Here is an 18001-nt window from a genome sequence, read left to right on the forward strand (position 1 = left end):
TACAATGAATCCAAGTCCACTTTCAAAGAACACTGTACTGTTTCATGGGTAGCAGGAGTACCTTATTAAAAAGAAGAAGAAAAAAAAAAAAAGGCCTAATTCCTGCCTCCCTTCCCCAGTGTCATCGCTGTCATTTATCTCACTTGTACACAGCATCCGTTTTATTTATATACACATAGAATTGAACACATTGTTGCTATTTATTTTGAATAAACTGTTATGTCTTCGATCAATTAAGAGTGAGAAAAACAAGCTTTTCTTTTGCCTTTGCTTATTCCTTCCCCAATGCTCTTCCTGCACCCCCACACAGACATGAGTTTCTGACCTACAGCGTTCTCTTCGCTCTACAGGACGTCTAACATTTCCTGCAAAGCGTGTCCACTGGCACCACCCTCCTCGGTCATTATTGTTTCAGAGTTTTTTTCTGGTCCTTCTTCTCTTCTCCTTCTGGGATTCCCGTTATACGTATGTTACACCTCTTACAGTTGTTCCGCTCTTCTTAAACACCCTGTTCTGTTTTCCCCATCTTTTTTCGCCTTGCTTTTCAGTTTTGGAGGTTTCTATTATTGAAATATCCTCCAACTCAAAGAGATTCTTTCCTCGGCTGAGTTTAGTCTCCTAATAAGCCCCTCAAAGGCATTCTTCATTCTTTTAGTGTTTTTGACTTTTGGCGTTTTGGGTTCTTTCTTAGAATTTCCATCTCCGCTTACATGGCCCATCTAAGCTTTCACACTGTCTGCTTTATCCATTAGAGCCCTTAACGTATTCATCACAGTTGTTTTAATTCCTGGTCCGGGAAGTCCAACATTCCTGCCATATATGAGTCTGGTTCTGATGTCTGCTCTGGTCTTTTCAAACCATGTTTTCTGCCATTAGTATATTTTGTAGCTTTTTTCTTGATAGCCAGACATGAAGTAGTGGATAAAAGGAACTGCTGTAAATAGGCCTTCAGTAATGTGGGGGTAAGGTCTGGGGGCAGAGGAAGTTTTCTATGGTCCCACTGGCCAGGTCTCAGTCTTTTACGGAGTCTTTGCCTCTGGACTGAGAACGTCATGTGTGCCTCTCAGTCCCATGTCCCTGCCTCCCCTTTAGATGGGACAGGATGGCTAGAGTGGACTGGAGTTCTGTATTTCCCTTTCCTCAGGTCAGTTTTGTTCTGGATAAAGGCCTACCATAGGTTCTGGTTAAATAGTTTCTCCTGAGGGAAGACCATGTTAAAAACAGAATGTCCTAGCGCGTTTCAAAAATGGTTCCTTCTCTCCTCCTCTTGCGGAGCGTAGAGGGGCTTTACCTCTGAAATTCGTTGGGAAAACCAGGTCAGGCACCTGGAGGTAATATCCTCAGAAGTGTGGGGGCCCCGCTGTGAGGGGGTCCCTCCAGAGTCCGTAGCAAGTCGTTAATCACAGCTCAGGCTTGTCACCCCAGCACTGGCTGTAGTGGAGGTTCCTGTTCGTGACTCCCCATCCTGGAAAGTTGGAATCTCTGTACTTGCCTGTGTCTCTCCGGTTTGGAAGACAACACTTTCCCCTGTGACCTCACGTCTCTTAATGACCTAAGAAGAACTGTTAATTTTTAGTTTGTTCAGCTTTTGACTTGCTGTTAGGACAGATTGGTGACTTCTAAGCTCCTTACGTGCCAGGCCAGAAACTGGAAGTCACAATTTTCTTTTCCATTTAAGCCAATTTGAGGTGGGTTTCTGCTACTTACAAACAAAGGCATCCCACTAAAAATAGTAATACGTGGGTAGCACTTTTCCATTTACAAGCATTTCCCCAGGTTTTAGCTCTTTTAATGAGTAAATCAAGGCCTAGAGATGGGATATGATTATGCAAAGTTCAAAAAAGATAGAAGAAACAGCCTGGGCCTCAGCTCAGAGATAAGCATTCCAATCCCTTTATTTTACATACAGAAGAACAGGCATAGTCTCATATAGTCTTGGCAAAGCTTTTCAGAAGATGATTTAACAGCACCAATCAATGGGAAATGTAGAGAGAGCCTTTGACTCGCAATTCTACTTCTAGAAGTAGATCCTACTCATACATGTGCACAAGTATGCTCACTGTGGTACTATTTATAAGAACCAGGAACAATTAAATGTCCAGCATAAAGAAAAGGTTCTATGGACTACAGTGAGCAGTGCTGCGGAATGCTTTGCAGCTAATAAAAAAAAAAAAAGAAGAAGGTGGAGTTAATATGTACCCCATGGACGTTTTCCAAGACATGGTGTTCAGTGAAAAAACGCAGGTCTCAGAAGAACATGGAGAAAATCTCATTTGTGTAAAAGAGAAAATAAGGAACAGATACATGTATGCATGTACGCGTGGAAGCACGTAATACGGAGGGTTGGAAAAGCTGTCCACCCCGCCATCCCCAGCGGTTACTTCTGGGAAGGGCCTTGAGAATGAGCGGCCTTGGCATTTTGCTGAATGCCTTTCTGCACTGTTGCAATACTTAAGAATGCATTTCTCTATCACATGGCCGGCAGACACACAAACAAAAACCAGGGGACAGGAAGAGTGTTCTGCCCAGGAACACAAAACATGGTAAAGGAAGACCTGGTCCGGACACAGATCTCCTGGTTCCTACCCTGGGCTCATTCCTCTATCATCTCTGACTCTCCGGCTCTTTCTGTTACTCACAGCCCTTGTTATAAAATAATCACAGCAGCCACTCTTGATCTTGGAGTCAGGTCACCACAACTCTTACGATGTATAGACTATTCTCATAAATATTTCACAGATGAAAAGAATGAAGCTGCAGAAAGGGAGGTTTCAGTATTCGTAATTCTGGGTCTAATCCAAAAAGAGACCTTTGTACCCCTGCTTCCTGGTTCCTCACATCCATTAACCATTTATGAAATGCAGGCTGGCCTAAAAGAACTGACCTGATACTCCTCCTCGGTAAGACCTTCAGCCAGGGCTTGCTGGTGCAGCTGGTCGGGATCCTGGGCACGGAAGAGGCGGCTGAGCAAGGCATAGATGTAAGGGGCCTCCGGAGAGGTCTGCAGCAGCACAGCCAGGCCCCCATACCAGGAGGCGCGGGACAGGTGATGGGCATAGAGGCGCTCTGTGGGGGACAGCAGGCGGAAGGCCTCACGGCAGTCCAGGCTAGACACGCCGATGTCATTGGGCAGGATGTACTGGGTGTCCGCCATGGGCCCTGCTGAGAACCACCACCATCGTCAGAGCCCATCATTTACCCCCATCAACTGCACACCTGGCTCTGCACTTTCATGATCTCATTTAATCCTCCCTCGAGCCCGTAAGGAAAGAAACACCATTGCACCCATTCACCAGATATGTTAACTGAGGCTCAGAGTCTAGGTGACTCACCCAAGGAGATTACAAACTGCACTGGTGGGCCATATTTGACCTGTAACCCCTCAACTTTAAAGACTGAATCCAACTACCTAGTCTTACAGATGGGGAAACTGAGGCCCAGAGAGGCTAGGGGCTTTGCCTAATAACACAAGGGAAGGGTGGGAAGCAGACTTGTGTTTCTAGACTCCCAGCCCAGGTCCCTCTCTGGCTCTTCCCTCCTTCTGACCTAGCCTTCTCTTCAAAATTCTCCTGCAGGTTCTTCAAGTCCACTCACCATTGTGTTCACAAGGACAGAATCTCAGGCTACCCAAGTTGCAATCCTGGCTCAGCCCCACACTCCTCAAATCAACTGTTTCACTCCTCTACGCCTCAGTTTCCGCCTCTACAAAACGGGGGTGATAACAACCCCAGCCTCCGCAGACGGGTGTCCAAATTAGATAAGGTCACCAGACGCGTAATGTCCCTATAGCAGGACATGATTTTCTTTGTGCTCTTTCCTTCTCGCTGCTCCCAGAATCTGTCCCACCATCAATCGGCCCCGCATCCTCCTGCCCGCTCCCTGGGCTCGGCCTGGGGAGCTCCAGAGCCACAGAAGTGCAGGGCTGGAAGAAAACTCACTTTACAGATAGGGGGGCTGAGGCTTAGCGAGACCAAGCAACTTAGGAACGTCTCACAGCCCGTGGGGACTCAGGGGGTCTCCCAACCCAGGAAATTCTCCACTCTGTCCTTCCAAACTGGTAACGTGTTTCCTGTGTTTCCGGCATCCCCCACCACTCCCGATGCTCCGCCCCCAAAACAACCCCCCGGGTTCTGAAAAGGGTGTTAACTCCTTGCTGCCCAGAGCGTTCCTCGGCCTCGGGGTCGCGATGACTTTAGAAGGGGTACTGGATGGGGGGCAGAAAGGAAATGATCTTGCACTCGGTCCAGATTCACCCTGTCCCCCAAGGATGACACATTGTGACCCGAAACCCGGGCGCCGAGCCTCACCTGTGGTAGTTGCTCCGATCGCAAACTCACTTCCTGCTTCCGGCTCCCCCCCATTCATTGGGGCTCCGCTAACTCCGCCCCCGTCGGCCAATTGTCGCGCCTCGGGCCCAGAAGGGCGTGGGCTTCAACCAATAGAAGTGTCGAGGCGAGCTCCGCCGGCCCACTCGCTCCCCGCCTCCCGGAGCTACGGGGTCGCTCGGGGGCTGGCCCCTGCGGCCTTGGCCTTTTGTCCGCAGGCGCAGGCGGTGCTGCCGGAGAAGCAGGAACCTCCAAGGAGGGCCTGGCGGCGCGGCCTAGTGCTCACAGACCCGGCTGACAGGATCCCCCTAGGCCGGGCGGGGCTGAGTGGGTGTCACTAGTAGGAACGCCAGGGATTTCCCTCCCCCTTCCCCTCACCACAGCACCGACCTCCGCTGTCCTTTGGGATTTTTCCCAGTTCCGGGTCTCAGTTTTGCAGGTGGGAATCTAAATGATGGGAGTGAAGTGGCTCCCCCTTCTCTGGGTTCGGGGACCATGGGTGGAGATTCTTTGGCGACCTGCTTGCAGGGCATCCAGGCTGCAGATGAACGTGTTGCTGCCGGGGCTGAGATAGTCCCACCGGTGCCTGCACCACCACCGACTCACCAAGGGCTGGGAGGGTGGGCAGCGGCAGCTGCTAAACATCTGAGCCTCAGTTTTCAGCACAAGGGGGCGAGGGGCCTGGCAGTTTCTTGGTGCTTGTCAGGGCGCCTGGTGGATGAGAAAGACGCCTGCAACCCAGAAAGGCTGCCCAGGGCGGACGCCGGCCTGAGACCCACCCTTTCGAGTCTGGATGGCCTCACTGCAGGGTGGGGCACGGCGTGGGAGAGTGCTTGGGGCCCACCCGGGACCTAGTGGGGAGCATTGTGAGGGTCCCAGATCAGAGTGGGGGCGGAATCTGGCCTTCGCAGGCTTTAGGCTGTGTCCTTGGATGGGTCACTTTACCTCTGCTGTCTCAGTAGAAAAATCGGGCAAATAATTCCTTCCACCCTGAGGGACCTTGTCAGCTTGAGTGAAGGGTTGATTGGGCAGTGGCGCCCCCTGGTGTCTCGCGGAGAGGGGTGCCTGAAATCCACACCCTCTCCTCGCCGGCCTTTGCCACACCTGTATCGAGCCCCAGAGCAGCATCTGTCCACCGTAAGCACCCCAGCTGCTCATTTACAAAGGTGTCCAAGCTCTCCTTGGCACAACAATGCTACTGTTAGCTCTGATGACGGTTATCATTGCAGGAGCTCAATAAATTGATCCGTCCTTAGGAACATCACCCCTCTTCTTTCTTACACCTCAATTTCCACTGTCTTCGGGTATAAAATCTTCCCTGACTTGGGTGAAATTGAAATGTACACCAGTAAAGGAGTTTTGCAAAAGACCCCGGTACTCCTGGGCGCCCCAACCAAGCTGCATTCCTATGTTCACAAGCTAACCTGAGCCTTACAGAGTCCCTGTAGTAGCAGCTGGACATGGTAGACCTTTTATTTTTGCGAAAACCCTGAGATATCATTTTACCTATTGTACAGATGGGGAAATCAATTAGGCTCATCAGCTTTCCTAAAGCCAGCTAGCATGTCGTCAGGTGTGCCTGAACTGGGGTTCAGCCTTCCTCAGACTTCCTACCACAGCTCTCCCCACCTGCGCTCACACACACACACACGCAGTGCACTCACTGGAGTTGTGACTGTCCCAGTGCTGTCTCTTCCCATGGGAATGAAGAAGGGATAGGAGAGGAAGGAACGTTAAGTACCTACTGTATTACAGGTGCCCTCCATAGTTCATAACCACCTGGTGACGGGACTTTTATTCCATTTAACAGCTGAGGAAACAGACTCCAAGAGCTGGAAAGGGGCAGAGCTGGGCCAGGATCAGGGCTGTCTGACTCCCCTCCATGAACACTTCTGAGTTTCCGCCTGGAGTTGGGCCTGTGCCCTTTGCTCGTCCCTCATCCAGAGTCTGAGGTTCCCTGCCACCTCTGGGATCAGAATGTTCCTGTTTGGTTCCCAATCAGGTCAGAAGAAAAAAAGCCACTGGCAAGAGTTGGATTCCTAGTTCTGTGTACGTGTGTGTGTGTAGGAGTTGCCACGTCCCATAACCACCCCAGGATCCCCAGCTGAGCTCCCCCATAATGGCAGTGAAACTCTGGAATCAAGACTGATCACATCCCCCCCCCCTCACCACTCATGGGTGCCTTCTGCCTTCTCAATAGCCCCAAGTCTGGTTTCTGTGGCCCCAGCTGGCTGTGTGTCCTGGAGCAGGTCCCTCCCCTAGGAATCTGTCCTCCAAAGGCAGCTGTCTTCCACTAGGGATGATGCCCAGGTCAGGCTTGCATTCAGAGCCTCTCCTTCGGGTTTTTATATTTCTAGAACCTCTGTCTACCTGTTGTCCAAGCTCACTTCCCCTAGGAATGGTCTGGGTGCAACCTGAGCAGCACCCTGAGTTTGCCTTGGCTCTCGGTGGGAGGTGACACTTAGCCAGGATGAATAGGGGAGCCAGGTCAGACTTGGCCTCCATGGCAACCAAAGCCCACCAGGCGAACTCCAAGGAAAGCAGCATGGTGTAATGGAGAAGAGGGCAGGCTCTGAGGCCAGGCAGGCAGCCATGGATGTGAACCTGCCTCGGCCAATGTCTAACAGTGGGACTTGGGGAACATGCCTTAATCTCCCCCTAAACAGGAACAGTAACACCCCCCGCCCTGGGCTCCTATGAGGATTGAATAGCCAAACCTCCGAGAAGCAGAGCCCAGTGTCTACCGAGTGCTCAATGAACATAGTTATTATCATAAGCACAGTGTGGGGCACAAAGTGGGCACTGGGGAATGGTAGCCCTTGTATCACAGCCAACGTTCTGGAACTGCGAGCCCTCTCTCTTCCCCTCAGCTCCTGGCTGTCCACAAATGAGGTTCCAAATCCTCCATTCAGCATCTTCTCTGCCAGCACAGCCCCAGCCTCTTGCTCCAGCCTCCTTCCTGCCCTCCTGCAGCCCCTGCTCCAGCCTCTCGGAACCCCACTCAGTTCCCTGCTTACTTATCCGGGAGCCCGTGCTCCGCCTCTCCCTTCTGCCTGCAGCATCCTGCCCTTCCTGTGGGGGATTTCACCAAAGCTGAGCTCCTATGCCACCTCCTCCGTGAACCCTTCCTCACTTCCCCACCTGCCAGTGAGATCTGCGCCACAGCTCCTGCTACTTTCTCCGATCCTGGCACACGGGAAGCCACGCTGTCATTTGGTAATTGGTATGCTGTCCACTAGACTGTGAACGCTACCAGGCAGGAAACCAGGGCTGATTGTCTCCGTGCCCTCAGGATCCACTTGGCCCACGGTGGGTATCCACAGAGGTCGGTCCCAGCCTGCCACCCGCCTGCCCCTGACTTGGGCTGGAGGCACTGTACACATGCGGGACGCGTGGGACTGATGAGGGCAGCTGAGCAGCAAGGTTTATACAGGACCCCAGGGCAGCAGCAGGGTGAGCATCTAAACGTAGGTCGGCAGGCTCAGGGTGCAGCCAGCCTAAACTGGGGGTCAGGGGCCCAGGGCTCCTTCATTCACCCAGGGGCACAGTGTCAGTGGCATGATGCGGGACACCCCAGGAAAGGCCAGGACAGAGCTGGTGCTGAGGACCCCATTGTTCTGACTGGGGTAGAGATCTCAGGGACACCTTTGGGGGCCAGAGTTAAAAGGGGAGGAGCGCAGCCCATCCAATGCGTCCATCTGGTGTGGCTTTGTGCCAGCAGGTAGTCCCACATGCAGAGCTCCCTCTGGGCTGCAGGAGGTGGGGGGCCCAGGTGGGCAGGTCGGTGTGGCAGCAGGGGGCTGTGGGGAGCCTAGTCCAGTGGCCCCTGGAAAATGAGGCGGACGCAGCCATGCTCCCCAGTGAGCCAGGCCCCACAAAAGGGGCAGGCAGCGTGGAAAGCGTGGGTGCCATGGGGCAGCGGTGTCTGGGCCCAGTAGCGGGCAGTCTTCTCAGAGCAGACATGGCCGCAAGGTGCAAAGGCATGGCTGGGCGGCCCAGGGTCCAGGCAGAGGCCGGCCTCCTGGCCGAGCCACAGAGGCACATAGGGCCCCACAAGACGGCAGAGAGGACACTCCCGCTCCTGGGGGCCCCGCTCTCTTCGACAGCCCCAGCCATGGTAGCCGTGGACGTGGCCGCAACGAACGTAGACCCAGGGCTGCTGCTTGTCGGGTGCTGTGCGGCCACGGGCCGGACTGGGGAAGGCCAGAGTGCTGAGGCCCACGGGGCACTGGGGCCGCGCTGCGTTCGCCTCCTGCCGCTGGGCCTCCAGCTGCTTCAGCGTGGGTGCCCGCAGGAGCCCCGCCGGCGTACGCCACAGCAGCGTGGCCCCGCACAGGTCGATGAGGGAGCCGTCCTGCAGCACGTTGGACTCATTTTCCACCTGCCAGGGGAGCAGAAGCGATTCATGCCCAAGAGGCCCCCAAGCCCCGACCATTGGGCAGCCATCTCCCCAGCCTGGCCACCCACCCATTCCATTGAACCTCCCTGGAGAGGGAGCCCTGGACCATCAGGCAGGCTGGGGCAGGGGGGTGTGGCTGGAGCAGGATCGGGGACTGGGACAAAGAAGGGGAGGATTGGGGCTGAGGAGGGGGGAGGACCAAGAAGCCACGCAGGAGGGCAGGCAGGTGCTCCCAGCACACAGTGTCCCTCATCTGTCAAATCAGGAGGTCTGAACTTAAATGGAGTTTCTCTAAGCTGTTTTCCCAGGCTCTTCCCTAATGGCAGAGGCAGGAAGCTCTTCTAGCTGAAACACTGGGAACTGAGGCCAAAGCCGCTGTCCCCAGGGCTGTGGCTGAAGCACAGACTCCAGAGCTAGACTGCGTGGGTGTGAATTCTGGCCCCACTGTTTAATAAACCTGTGTCCCTGGTTGAGTAACTCAGCCTCTCTGCGTCTTGATCTCCTTGTCCTCAAGACGGATTCCCCCTCCTGTATGCCAAGTGCTTCTCACGAAGCCACCAATGTACACTTGGAACGGGCCTGTATGCTAGTGGAACACTCACGTGCATACTTTTTTAAAATAAGATTTCCCCGAATCTCCCAGTAGAATCAACGCTCTGGAAAGACACGCCATGCTTTCCTTGTGTTTTGCATCTCCTTCCCTAACACGTTCATACCCAGGAAGGGCTCTGCATTGCCCATTTGAAGAACCTGGCAACATGTCCTCCCTCTATCTAGGACCCTCTCCCAGCTCCTGATCTGTCCCACGTGGAGCATTCTGTCACCTGTGTCAGAACTGCTCCGTGGACCCTTCCCCACTGGGAGAGGAGAATAAAGCTAAACTCGTCTGCGTGTGACAGACCTGTTACAGACTGCCAACACTTCAGGCTGTAAACTGCTCACACATGGGCCAAGGGTCACCCCCATAAGAGGGTGTGATTTTTTTAAGCTGCAGGCATCCCCTAAGCCATTTGGTACTGCGTGCTGTTTGTGTGTGCTCACCTCCTACTGCCCCATGGGCCTCCAACGGGGGTGATACTTGGGGACACTAGCCTGGTCCCCTCTGTGCAAGTGGCGCGTGCCCCCAGATGGAGCCTGTCGGGGCACCCTGGTGCAGGAGGACTGGAGATCACCTGCTGGCCTACACAGGGAGACGGGCAGGTATGGAGGCCCTGGGAGGATGACTGGGTGGGTGGGGGGAAATGGGGTGGACCACCTACCAGCTTCCCCCGCTGCTGTGCTGAGCGGCTGTCCCTCAGAGTATAGACGTTCCCACAGACCGAGATCTCCCGCCAGACACCTGGGGCCGAGTCCTCAGAGAAGCCGCCCGCTGGGTGCATCACCAGGACCCCATTGGTGGTTAAGCCATCCATCAAGCCGTCGGGGGTCCGCCATTTGGCCGCCCGCTCCTGGGACCACATGTGGGATCAGACCACACCACTAAGTGGCCCCCAGCAGGTCATGAGCCAGGGGTGCTGCCCCTCTACCCTCAAGGTCAGAGGTGGCCCGGAGAGGGCTAAAATTGGTACTGCTTGACCTTGGGCAACATCTGACCTCTCTGAACCCCACTTTGCTTATTTGTTGAGTGGGGTGCTAGTCCCTGCACAGGTCATAGTTATGGCTACTGTGGGCTGGTCCATCACCCCCAGATGCTGCCCTTCCCCAGCCTGCCCCTCAGCTCACTCTCAGATGAAGCGCTGGTCCCTGCCTGGGGGCTCACTCACTCCAAGGAAGATGTTGCTGGAGGCATCGAAGCCGGCGGCGTAGATGCGGGCAGTATAGGGCGGCCGACGGTCACACAGGATACGGCAGGCGTAGCGGGAGATGGTGCTCTGGGCAGAGGGGCCCTCGGTCGCCCCGCCTCCAGGGGACGTGTCTGTTACCACAAAGTCAATCATGTTCTCTGTGGAGCGGCCAATCTGTGAGGGGCGGGGGCAGGCACAGGGTACCATGTTACCAGTCAGTCCCACGGCTCCCACACTGGGGTTTCTGGCAGCGGCTCAGTGAGGCAGCACCATCCAAGCACCCAGATGGCTCCAAGTCCAACTGCCAAGGTTGGGGGCTTCTTCACCTCCCTCGAAGGTCTGAGGGGCACCCCACTCAATAGAAACTAACAGATTTGCCGAATGAACAGGGAAAGGGTGGTGGCCGAGGTCTGGGAGTGCTCACATATCGTTAGCAGCCACAAGTGAATCTTTAGTAAGTGTTTACCACCTGCCAGGCACCACGCTGCACACTTCCTGTGTAATATCTCGGTTCACCTCCCAACAATCCCACGCCTGGGTGCTATTCCGGGCCCCACCTGAGCGGTGAGACAAGCGAGGCCTGGAGAGGTTAGGTGACTCCGGCCCAGAGTCACCCCGGCTAATAAGCAATGGATCTAGGATCTGAGCCCAGGTGGTGTGATTCTCACACCACTCTCTGAACCCCGAAACTGCATGCCCTCCCACAGCTAGGGAGCCCTGTCTTGGGCTTGAATCTTGACACAGCTACCACTTGCTACATGACTCTGGGAAGTCAACAGCCCTCGCTGGGATGTCCTGCTTCCTCGTCTGAAGAGTGGCCGACTGCTCTAAGGCCCCCAAAGCACCTTCCCTGTGGCCTTTGGTCCTCCAGCCTCACCCTGGAAGGCCTGCAGAGCCGAGCACTGAGCCTGGTGGGCAGGAGACGTGTGGAGGGACCCGAGCATACCTGGAACATGTCTGTGTCACTGTCATGTGTGTACTCAACTATGACCGAGTGGCTCCGGGACAGTGTGTACGAGATGCTGTGCTGGCCCCGGTTACTCAGTGCCTGGTGGGAAAAAAGGGGAAGTTACTTCCCAGGGTGTGTGGCCTTTGAGCTAGAAGCTAGAGCCCAAGGAAGAGTGGTTGCCCCCTTTGTGGAGGGTGCAGTGTGCAGCCAGCTCTCTATACACGTCACCTTACTTGCTCCCTCCAGCCACCCCAGCAGGAAGGCATGGTTAGCGTTCCCATTTTACAGCTGCGGGAACTGCATGCAGCTGAGAAAGGAGGAGAAACCAGCCTCAAGGCCCAGAGCTGGAAACAGCAGCGCTCCAATTCTAACCCAAAGGGTTTTCCTTTGTCATCGATGTGCGACTGCCACATCCCCTCCCTGAGCCCGGCCTGCCTCTAAAACGATGCTGATCATTTCCATCCAATGGATGGGGTCTGGTGGCCAAGGAAATGCTTTGCAAACGGTAAAGGACTGTGCACACTGCAAAGGCTCGCCCATCAGCACCCTTTCTCTGGCAGCCCAATAGGCTCCCTGCTCCAGGGGGGCCTGGCAGGGAGGGCAGGACCGGCGCCCTAGTCTGCTGGCATGGGCCGCTTGCCTGGGAGACGAGTGGCGTGGAGATGTGGTGCATGACGTCCGGCTTCACTCCGTTGGCGTGTGGCCGGCGGCTCAGTGCCAGGCGGCTTCGCCGGCGGCCCTTGTCCCCACTTGACAGACACCCATTGTAGCTGTGGATATGAGGAGTTAAGAAGAAAAGGTTGAAGGGAGAGAGAGAAAAAGTGAGCCCTGGAAAGACTAGGAGGAACTGCCAACTTCTGGGCAGATCCTACCTCGATAAACAAGTCCTAGCACCACCCAAAACCAGAAGACCCTACTAGATACCAAATCGGTGCCTTTGGGAAGTGGGCTGGGGTCAGAACATCTTCAAAAGGACTTCCATTCAATTCATCGGTGTTTCCTGAAGCCCTGAACTGTTCCCAGCCAGGGGCTGGGCACTGGGGTAGCATAGGAGATGCACCACAGGTCAGTTCTCTGCCCTAGTGGTAGGGGAAGGAGGTCCTCAGCTTTTCAAGGAAACAGGCTGCCACCTGCCATGACCCAGGCACAAGTCAAGTGCACTACAGGCCCAGAGGCAGGAAAAGGGAATTCTGGCCCCCAGATCAGGTTTCTAGGAGAGAGAACACCTATACTGGGCCTTGAAGAACTGGAAAGGAGTCACCTTTAGCAAACTGCTATTTATTACATCAAGTACTACTGGAAACCAGAATGAAAAAAAGAAAAACAAAAAACAAAACCCACAATGCCACAACCTCCATATATCCATTCACATCAAAATTCTACCTTCCTTTCCAGCTCTTGTCCGGAGGGAATGGTGTGGAAGGCAAAGATGGGGTGAGTCACAGCCTTGATTGCTGCCATGTACTGGAGCCTCCCGTGGTTCCTGGGGTTTCACCTATTAATTACCTAATGGAATCTGTGCAATGTCCTGCCAGGCAAATATCTGTCTTCCTGTTTTACGAATGAGGAAAATTGAGGCTCAGGGAGGTAAAATGACTCGCCTGAGGTCCCAGGCTGGTAAGTTAAAAAAGTCTAGATTTGAACTTGGGTCTGTCTGACTCCAGCCTGTCTTGCAGAAGCCCTTTTAGAGGGAGGGCTCACACTGAGCAAACGCCTCCGAGGCTGGCAGAGTCTGGTGAGATCAGGGAGTATTGATGTGGGTGGTGAAGAGCAATAGGAGAGGATGAGGTTGGTGGAAGGGCCCTGGAAACCAGGCCGAGAAGTCTGGAGTTTCTCCTGTCAGTAGTGGGGAGCAATGGAAGGTGTGGCAGGTTGAAGGGCTGCCAAATACAGCCTAGGACCACTTGAATCCAAATCTTCTGGCAAGCTGGTAACAATACAGATTCCCTGGTCCCGCCCATGGAGATTCTGATTCTGTAGGTTTGGGATGGGTCCACCGCTGGGTCCTCTCAGTGAGCTCTCCAGGTGGCTCTGACATACAGCCAGCAGCTTCACGGCTCTGAAGAGAACCACCAGCTGTCAAGAGGACCTGGCCCTTAGGTCTTCCAGCTCCCCCATTAGTGGCCTCAACCTCAGCTGCAAAGCCAGCCCTGCCTTTGGGACACCAAGCAGTTCCTATTCTAACACAAGCACCCCTGAGAGAGACATCGCTCTTGCTCTTGTAAGCTCTTTCCACGTACAGGGGTGGAGCGGTTCAGGACATAGGCCTGGCGAACTCATGACTTGTCCACTTATTACATGACCTCCATAAAATGGGGCTAATTTATCAAGACCTATCTCATGGGTTCACTGTGAGAACTAAATGAGATAAAGCATTTAAAAATGCTTGGCATAGAGTTTGACATATATACAGCAAGCCCTTAATAAATGTTAGCTATTATTACTTTTTTGTCCTCACCAAGGACATTTTTTCATTTTTTTTAGAAAGAGAGGAAAGGAGAGGGAGGGAGCAATTGAGAGAGAGAGAGAGAGAGAGAGAGAGAGAGAGAGAGAGAGAGAGGAGAGAGAGAGAGAGAGAGAGAGAGAGAGAGAGAAACATCGATTGGTTGCCTTCTCGAGTGTGCCCTGACCAGGGATCAAACCCGCAACCTGGGTATGTGCCCTGACTGGGAATCGAACCCATGACCTTTCTGTCCATGAGATGATGCTCCAACCAATTATGCCATGCTGGCTAGGGTTGTTTTTTCTTTTTTTCTGGTTTTTTTTTTTTTTTTTTTTTTAAGAAAGTACATAGCATGTGCATGTCAACAAGCAGTAACATTATTTGTACAAAATCACCATAATGATAACATAGCCTATCAGATATTTTCTTCAGGGCAGATGGCAGAAAGAAAGACCAAAGGAGGTACTGATGGGGGAGGAAGAGGGATCTGTGCCTGGGGGAAGTGTAAAGTGTGCGTTGCAGGGATCCTGGTCAGGCAGAGACCAGAAGGGATGAGGTCTACCCATCCACCAGTTCACATTGCTTCCTCTCTCCTGGCCTCAGTTTGCTTATCTATGGCATGATGATCAGCTGTGGCTTTAGTGAAAGTGCACTAGACCTAGAGTAAGAAAGACCTGGGTCCAAATCCCAGCCCTGCCACTTACCAGCTGTGTGCCCTTGGACCAGTCACTTCCCCTCTCTGAGCCTCGGTTTCCTCACCTCCTTCCTCACAGCATCTTTGTGAAGATTGAAATGAAATAATGTCCATGAAAGGGCTTGGCACAGTCCTGCCTCCCAGAACACTGGATAAGTGCCAGGCACTGTTCTACCTGTTTACAGAAATCACCTCATTCATTCCTTCCAACAACCCTCCGAGGTGTTATCAACATCCCTATTTGTAAAAGGGGGAAATGGAGGCACAGGGAAGTTAAACAACTGGCAGAGGCAGGATTTGAACCAAGGAATTTTGATGAAGAACCAGAGTTCTTAACCTCAAACTACACACACGCACTGGGTGCTTTATGAAAGGCAGCGGTGTTACTGATCAGAAACTTAGGTGGGCAATTAAGAGTTCTCTCAGTAATTTATGAAAAATGGGAAGACAAAATAACAATGAATTAAGGTGGGTTTGGTGAACTCTGTCTCTCAGCTGGGAAGGTAAGGAGGGACAAAGAGCAGAAGAAGGTGGAGAGAATGGGGCCCTTGGTCTGGTTGCCCTGGGAGGTGCCTGGTGCCCCACCCCACCTGGACCAGGGACACTCACCCCAGCACAATGAGTTCACCATACTTGATGGGTTCCTCTCCTGGCTGCGCATCTTCACCAGGAGAAGAGAGGACGCAAGAACCCTGGTTCCCAGGGTGCTGGAGGTCTGAGGTTCGGGGGGACCCCACTTCGGGGTTTCCTTCCAGCACCATTCTGGGGAAAATGAGAGAGAAAAAGAATTTTACAGCCTCCCATTCCAACCCTCCTCAGTGCCAGCTCTGGCCTGCTGCAGGGCCACCTAGGCTAAGGCCAGAATGACCTTTCACCGCCTCTGTTGCTATGGCAACCACTTCACCTCTGCCCCTCCTAAACTGCCCTGGGTTGCTGGGATACCAGAGAAGGAAGTTGATAGGTGGGATGGAACCAAAAGAGAGAAGCCACACAACAGGGTCAGAAAATTTGGTGGAGCCAGAGGAATGAACCAACTTCAGGTGGCCAGAGGTTTCTCTTTGGCCACGACCCCAGTCTGGGGTGCTCTTGGAAGAGGGGCACCCTAGGAGTTGGGGGCCCTTGCTCCTTATCTTAGACTCAGTTCCTGGGTTTAGCTCTCAGCCACAGGACCTCTAAGTAACCCTTCTGTCAGGTTTTTGGAATCTGTCTGTCCTTCTTAATCTTTCTGTCCCTTCGTAGGTCTGGTCTCTGTCTGCCGGTCTCTTTTCTCAATGACTCGCCGCCCTCCCCGCCTCTGTCCTTTCCCCCCATCTCTCTTCCCACCTTCTTCCCCAGCTCCGCTTGTCTGGCCACCTCCACCTTCCTATCCCTCTGCCTCAGTCTCCCCATCTTGGCCTCGTCCTGCTGGCAGGCCTCTGGGCCCCTCCCGGGTGCGCGCCCCTTTCCTCCCTCAGGTGTCTGTCTGCAGTCCCCGGGCTGCCCGGGTCTCTGGAGGCCTGTGGGGGCGGCGCTCCCCGCTCCAGCTCCGACTGCAGTAGAACCCATCTCCGCAGGAAGCCTGTTTGGAAAACATCCCCGCGCAAGAGGGACTGCGCCGGGGCAGGCCCGCGCCCCGCGCCGGGGGCAGGCACAATGACGGCCCAGCGCATACGGCCCAACGCATACGCAGATACACACCGGGCGGCCGCTCGACACAAACACGCGCGTGCACGCACAGTCCCGCACAGCCCAAGCCCCACGAGCAGTGCCAGGACGGGTGCAGAGCCCACCCTGGCCCCTTCACAGCGGGCGTTAGCGCCCAAACAGCCTCAGGAGCCCGCCCTCGAACCCACTCCCCCGGCCACCCACAGACACGCAAACACGCCCCCGGCGCCCGCCAGGACCCGCCTGGCGCAGCCCCCGCCCCCTCCTCCCCAGCGGCCTCACCTGGCTGCGCGAAGGAATCCGCTCCGTGCTGCTCCCTCCGCGCCTCGCCCCTGCTCGGCCCTGGAGCCGCTGCGGCGGGATGGGCCCGGCCCGCGGCGGCTCGCGCTGCCTCGTCACAGGGACACCCGGGGCTGAGGGAGGGGGGACAAGCACAAACCTCCACGCTCCACCCTCTATTCTGCTGCCCCGCCCTATGGCCCCGCCCCCATGGAGCCCCGCCCCACCTAGACTCCGCCCCTTGCGGCGCAGCTTAGCCCTAACCATCTGAGCTCCGCCCCTCTGAGAAGACCCCATCCTCCGCCGACTCCGCCCCCAGTCCTGGAAGCCCCGCCCCCCACCATCTCAGGAAGTCTGGGGAATCGGTGACTCCTGGATATCCCAGTTCGGGCTCCACAGATCCCGCCCTCATTTGTGGGAACTTCTCGGGGTCTCCCGGAGGCCTGGGTGCTCCCTCCTCCACCGCAGTCCAGGGCCTTCACGCAGGGCTGGGGGCTTCTTTCCCCACCTTAGGCCGGGGACTCTCCATCCCCCGATCGAGACCCCGCCTTCCACGTGGGGAACACGCGGGGGCGGGAAGGAGAGCGAGAAGTAAAAAAACAGTAGACCAAGGGGGGGGGGGCGGGGGGAGTGTGTGCGTCAGCAGGAGGCAGCGGAAAACCTATGCAATTGACTGTGGAATCGCAACTTTCTAGTCCAGCTCGGCCACTTTCTTGCTGGGTGACCTTTGGCCGGTTCTGGGTCGTCTGGTGTCCAGGAACACCTCCCGCCTGCCCGCCAGCACGTACACACCACGCAAGATGCCACAAAGGGGACTGAAACCCCCAAGGACGCGCAACCCCTTCCGGGCCTGGGCTTGCAAGATAGGTCATCTATCAGTCTGTGCCAGGTGCCATGCACTGTACTTGGAGCAAAATAAGCCTTTTAATTGCTGGGAGGCAGACCCGATAATCACCCATTTTACAGATGAGAAAACAGATTTACAACCTGACTTGGTCATGGTTATTTTGCTAGAAAGGAGCCAAGAGTGGATCTCTGCTATGTGACCCCAAAATCTGGACTTCTGACTTCCTTACCTTGTGATGACTGGGAATTGCAGGATGGGGCTTAGAAGCGCAGAGCCGAAGGGGCCCAGAGATGCATCAAATGAGATCCCTAAGGTCATTACCCCTTGGACTGTTCGGAGCCATAATCAAGAGCTGGGGAAAGCTCAGAGGATGGACTCTTAACTTGCATCTTTGTCGTGAGTGTGTATTCTATTGAAGAACTCAAGGAAGGTTGCACAGAGGAGATGGCCTTTGGCACCCCATCATGAAGGATAAGTGAGTTTGCCCACACATTCCTGAGAGGGAGAATCCTTCCCTCCACCCCCAACTTGTTGCTTGTGAAGCTCTCAGTCTCTGAGACCCCCTGGGCCCCACCACACACTCCACTAACTCCCCCACCTAAAAATAGTCCAGGATACCAACTGCTTTGCCAACTGT

At 54.6% G+C, this 18001-nt stretch overlaps 2 protein-coding genes across 5 annotated transcripts in view; both read right to left on the bottom strand.

Moving 5' to 3' along the window:
• The window catches only part of DPP3 (dipeptidyl peptidase 3), a 29795-nt gene extending 26636 nt beyond the window's left edge, over positions 1 to 3159 (bottom strand). The window contains exon 1 of the mRNA XM_090258081.1: positions 2885 to 3159. Coding sequence (XP_090114207.1) covers positions 2885 to 3154 — 270 coding nt within the window. The 5' untranslated portion in view covers positions 3155 to 3159. The remainder of the gene's footprint in view (positions 1 to 2884) is intronic.
• Positions 3160 to 5780: 2621 nt separating this feature from the next.
• On the bottom strand, positions 5781 to 15384 carry PELI3 (pellino E3 ubiquitin protein ligase family member 3). 4 transcript variants are annotated; one of them, XM_090258093.1, is made up of 7 exons: positions 15204 to 15384; positions 14605 to 14676; positions 12098 to 12227; positions 11455 to 11556; positions 10488 to 10682; positions 9984 to 10172; positions 5781 to 8706 (listed from the first exon to the last, which is right to left on the bottom strand). In XM_090258093.1, the coding sequence occupies exons 1-7, from the start codon at positions 15353 to 15355 to the stop codon at positions 8137 to 8139; spliced, it is 1410 nt and encodes a 469-aa protein (XP_090114219.1). In that variant the 5' UTR covers positions 15356 to 15384; the 3' UTR covers positions 5781 to 8136. The 4 variants fall into 4 exon arrangements, with proteins under 4 accessions (XP_090114219.1, XP_090114226.1, XP_090114235.1 ...); XM_090258100.1 differs by lacking the exon at positions 14605 to 14676; XM_090258109.1 differs by lacking the exon at positions 9984 to 10172.
• Positions 15385 to 18001: the final 2617 nt, after the last annotated feature.

The sequence above is a fragment of the Furipterus horrens genome, unplaced genomic scaffold (assembly GCF_987537825.1).
Source record: "Furipterus horrens unplaced genomic scaffold, mFurHor1.1.pri manual_scaffold_2, whole genome shotgun sequence".
Lineage (NCBI taxonomy): Eukaryota > Metazoa > Chordata > Mammalia > Chiroptera > Furipteridae > Furipterus > Furipterus horrens.

Bases quoted from the DNA above. Each gene is read 5' to 3' on its own strand.
- PELI3 (XM_090258093.1), bottom strand. From the start codon at position 15,355: ATGGTGCTGGAAGGAAACCCCGAAGTGGGGTCCCCCCGAACCTCAGAC. The intron at 14,677-15,203 runs GTGAGTGTCCCT...ATCTTCACAAAG, and splicing joins GGTGAACTCATTGTGCTGGG to ATGCTGTGAGGAAGGAGGTG. The intron at 10,683-11,454 runs GTATGCTCGGGT...CGCCCCTCACAG, and splicing joins GTGACACAGACATGTTCCAG to ATTGGCCGCTCCACAGAGAA.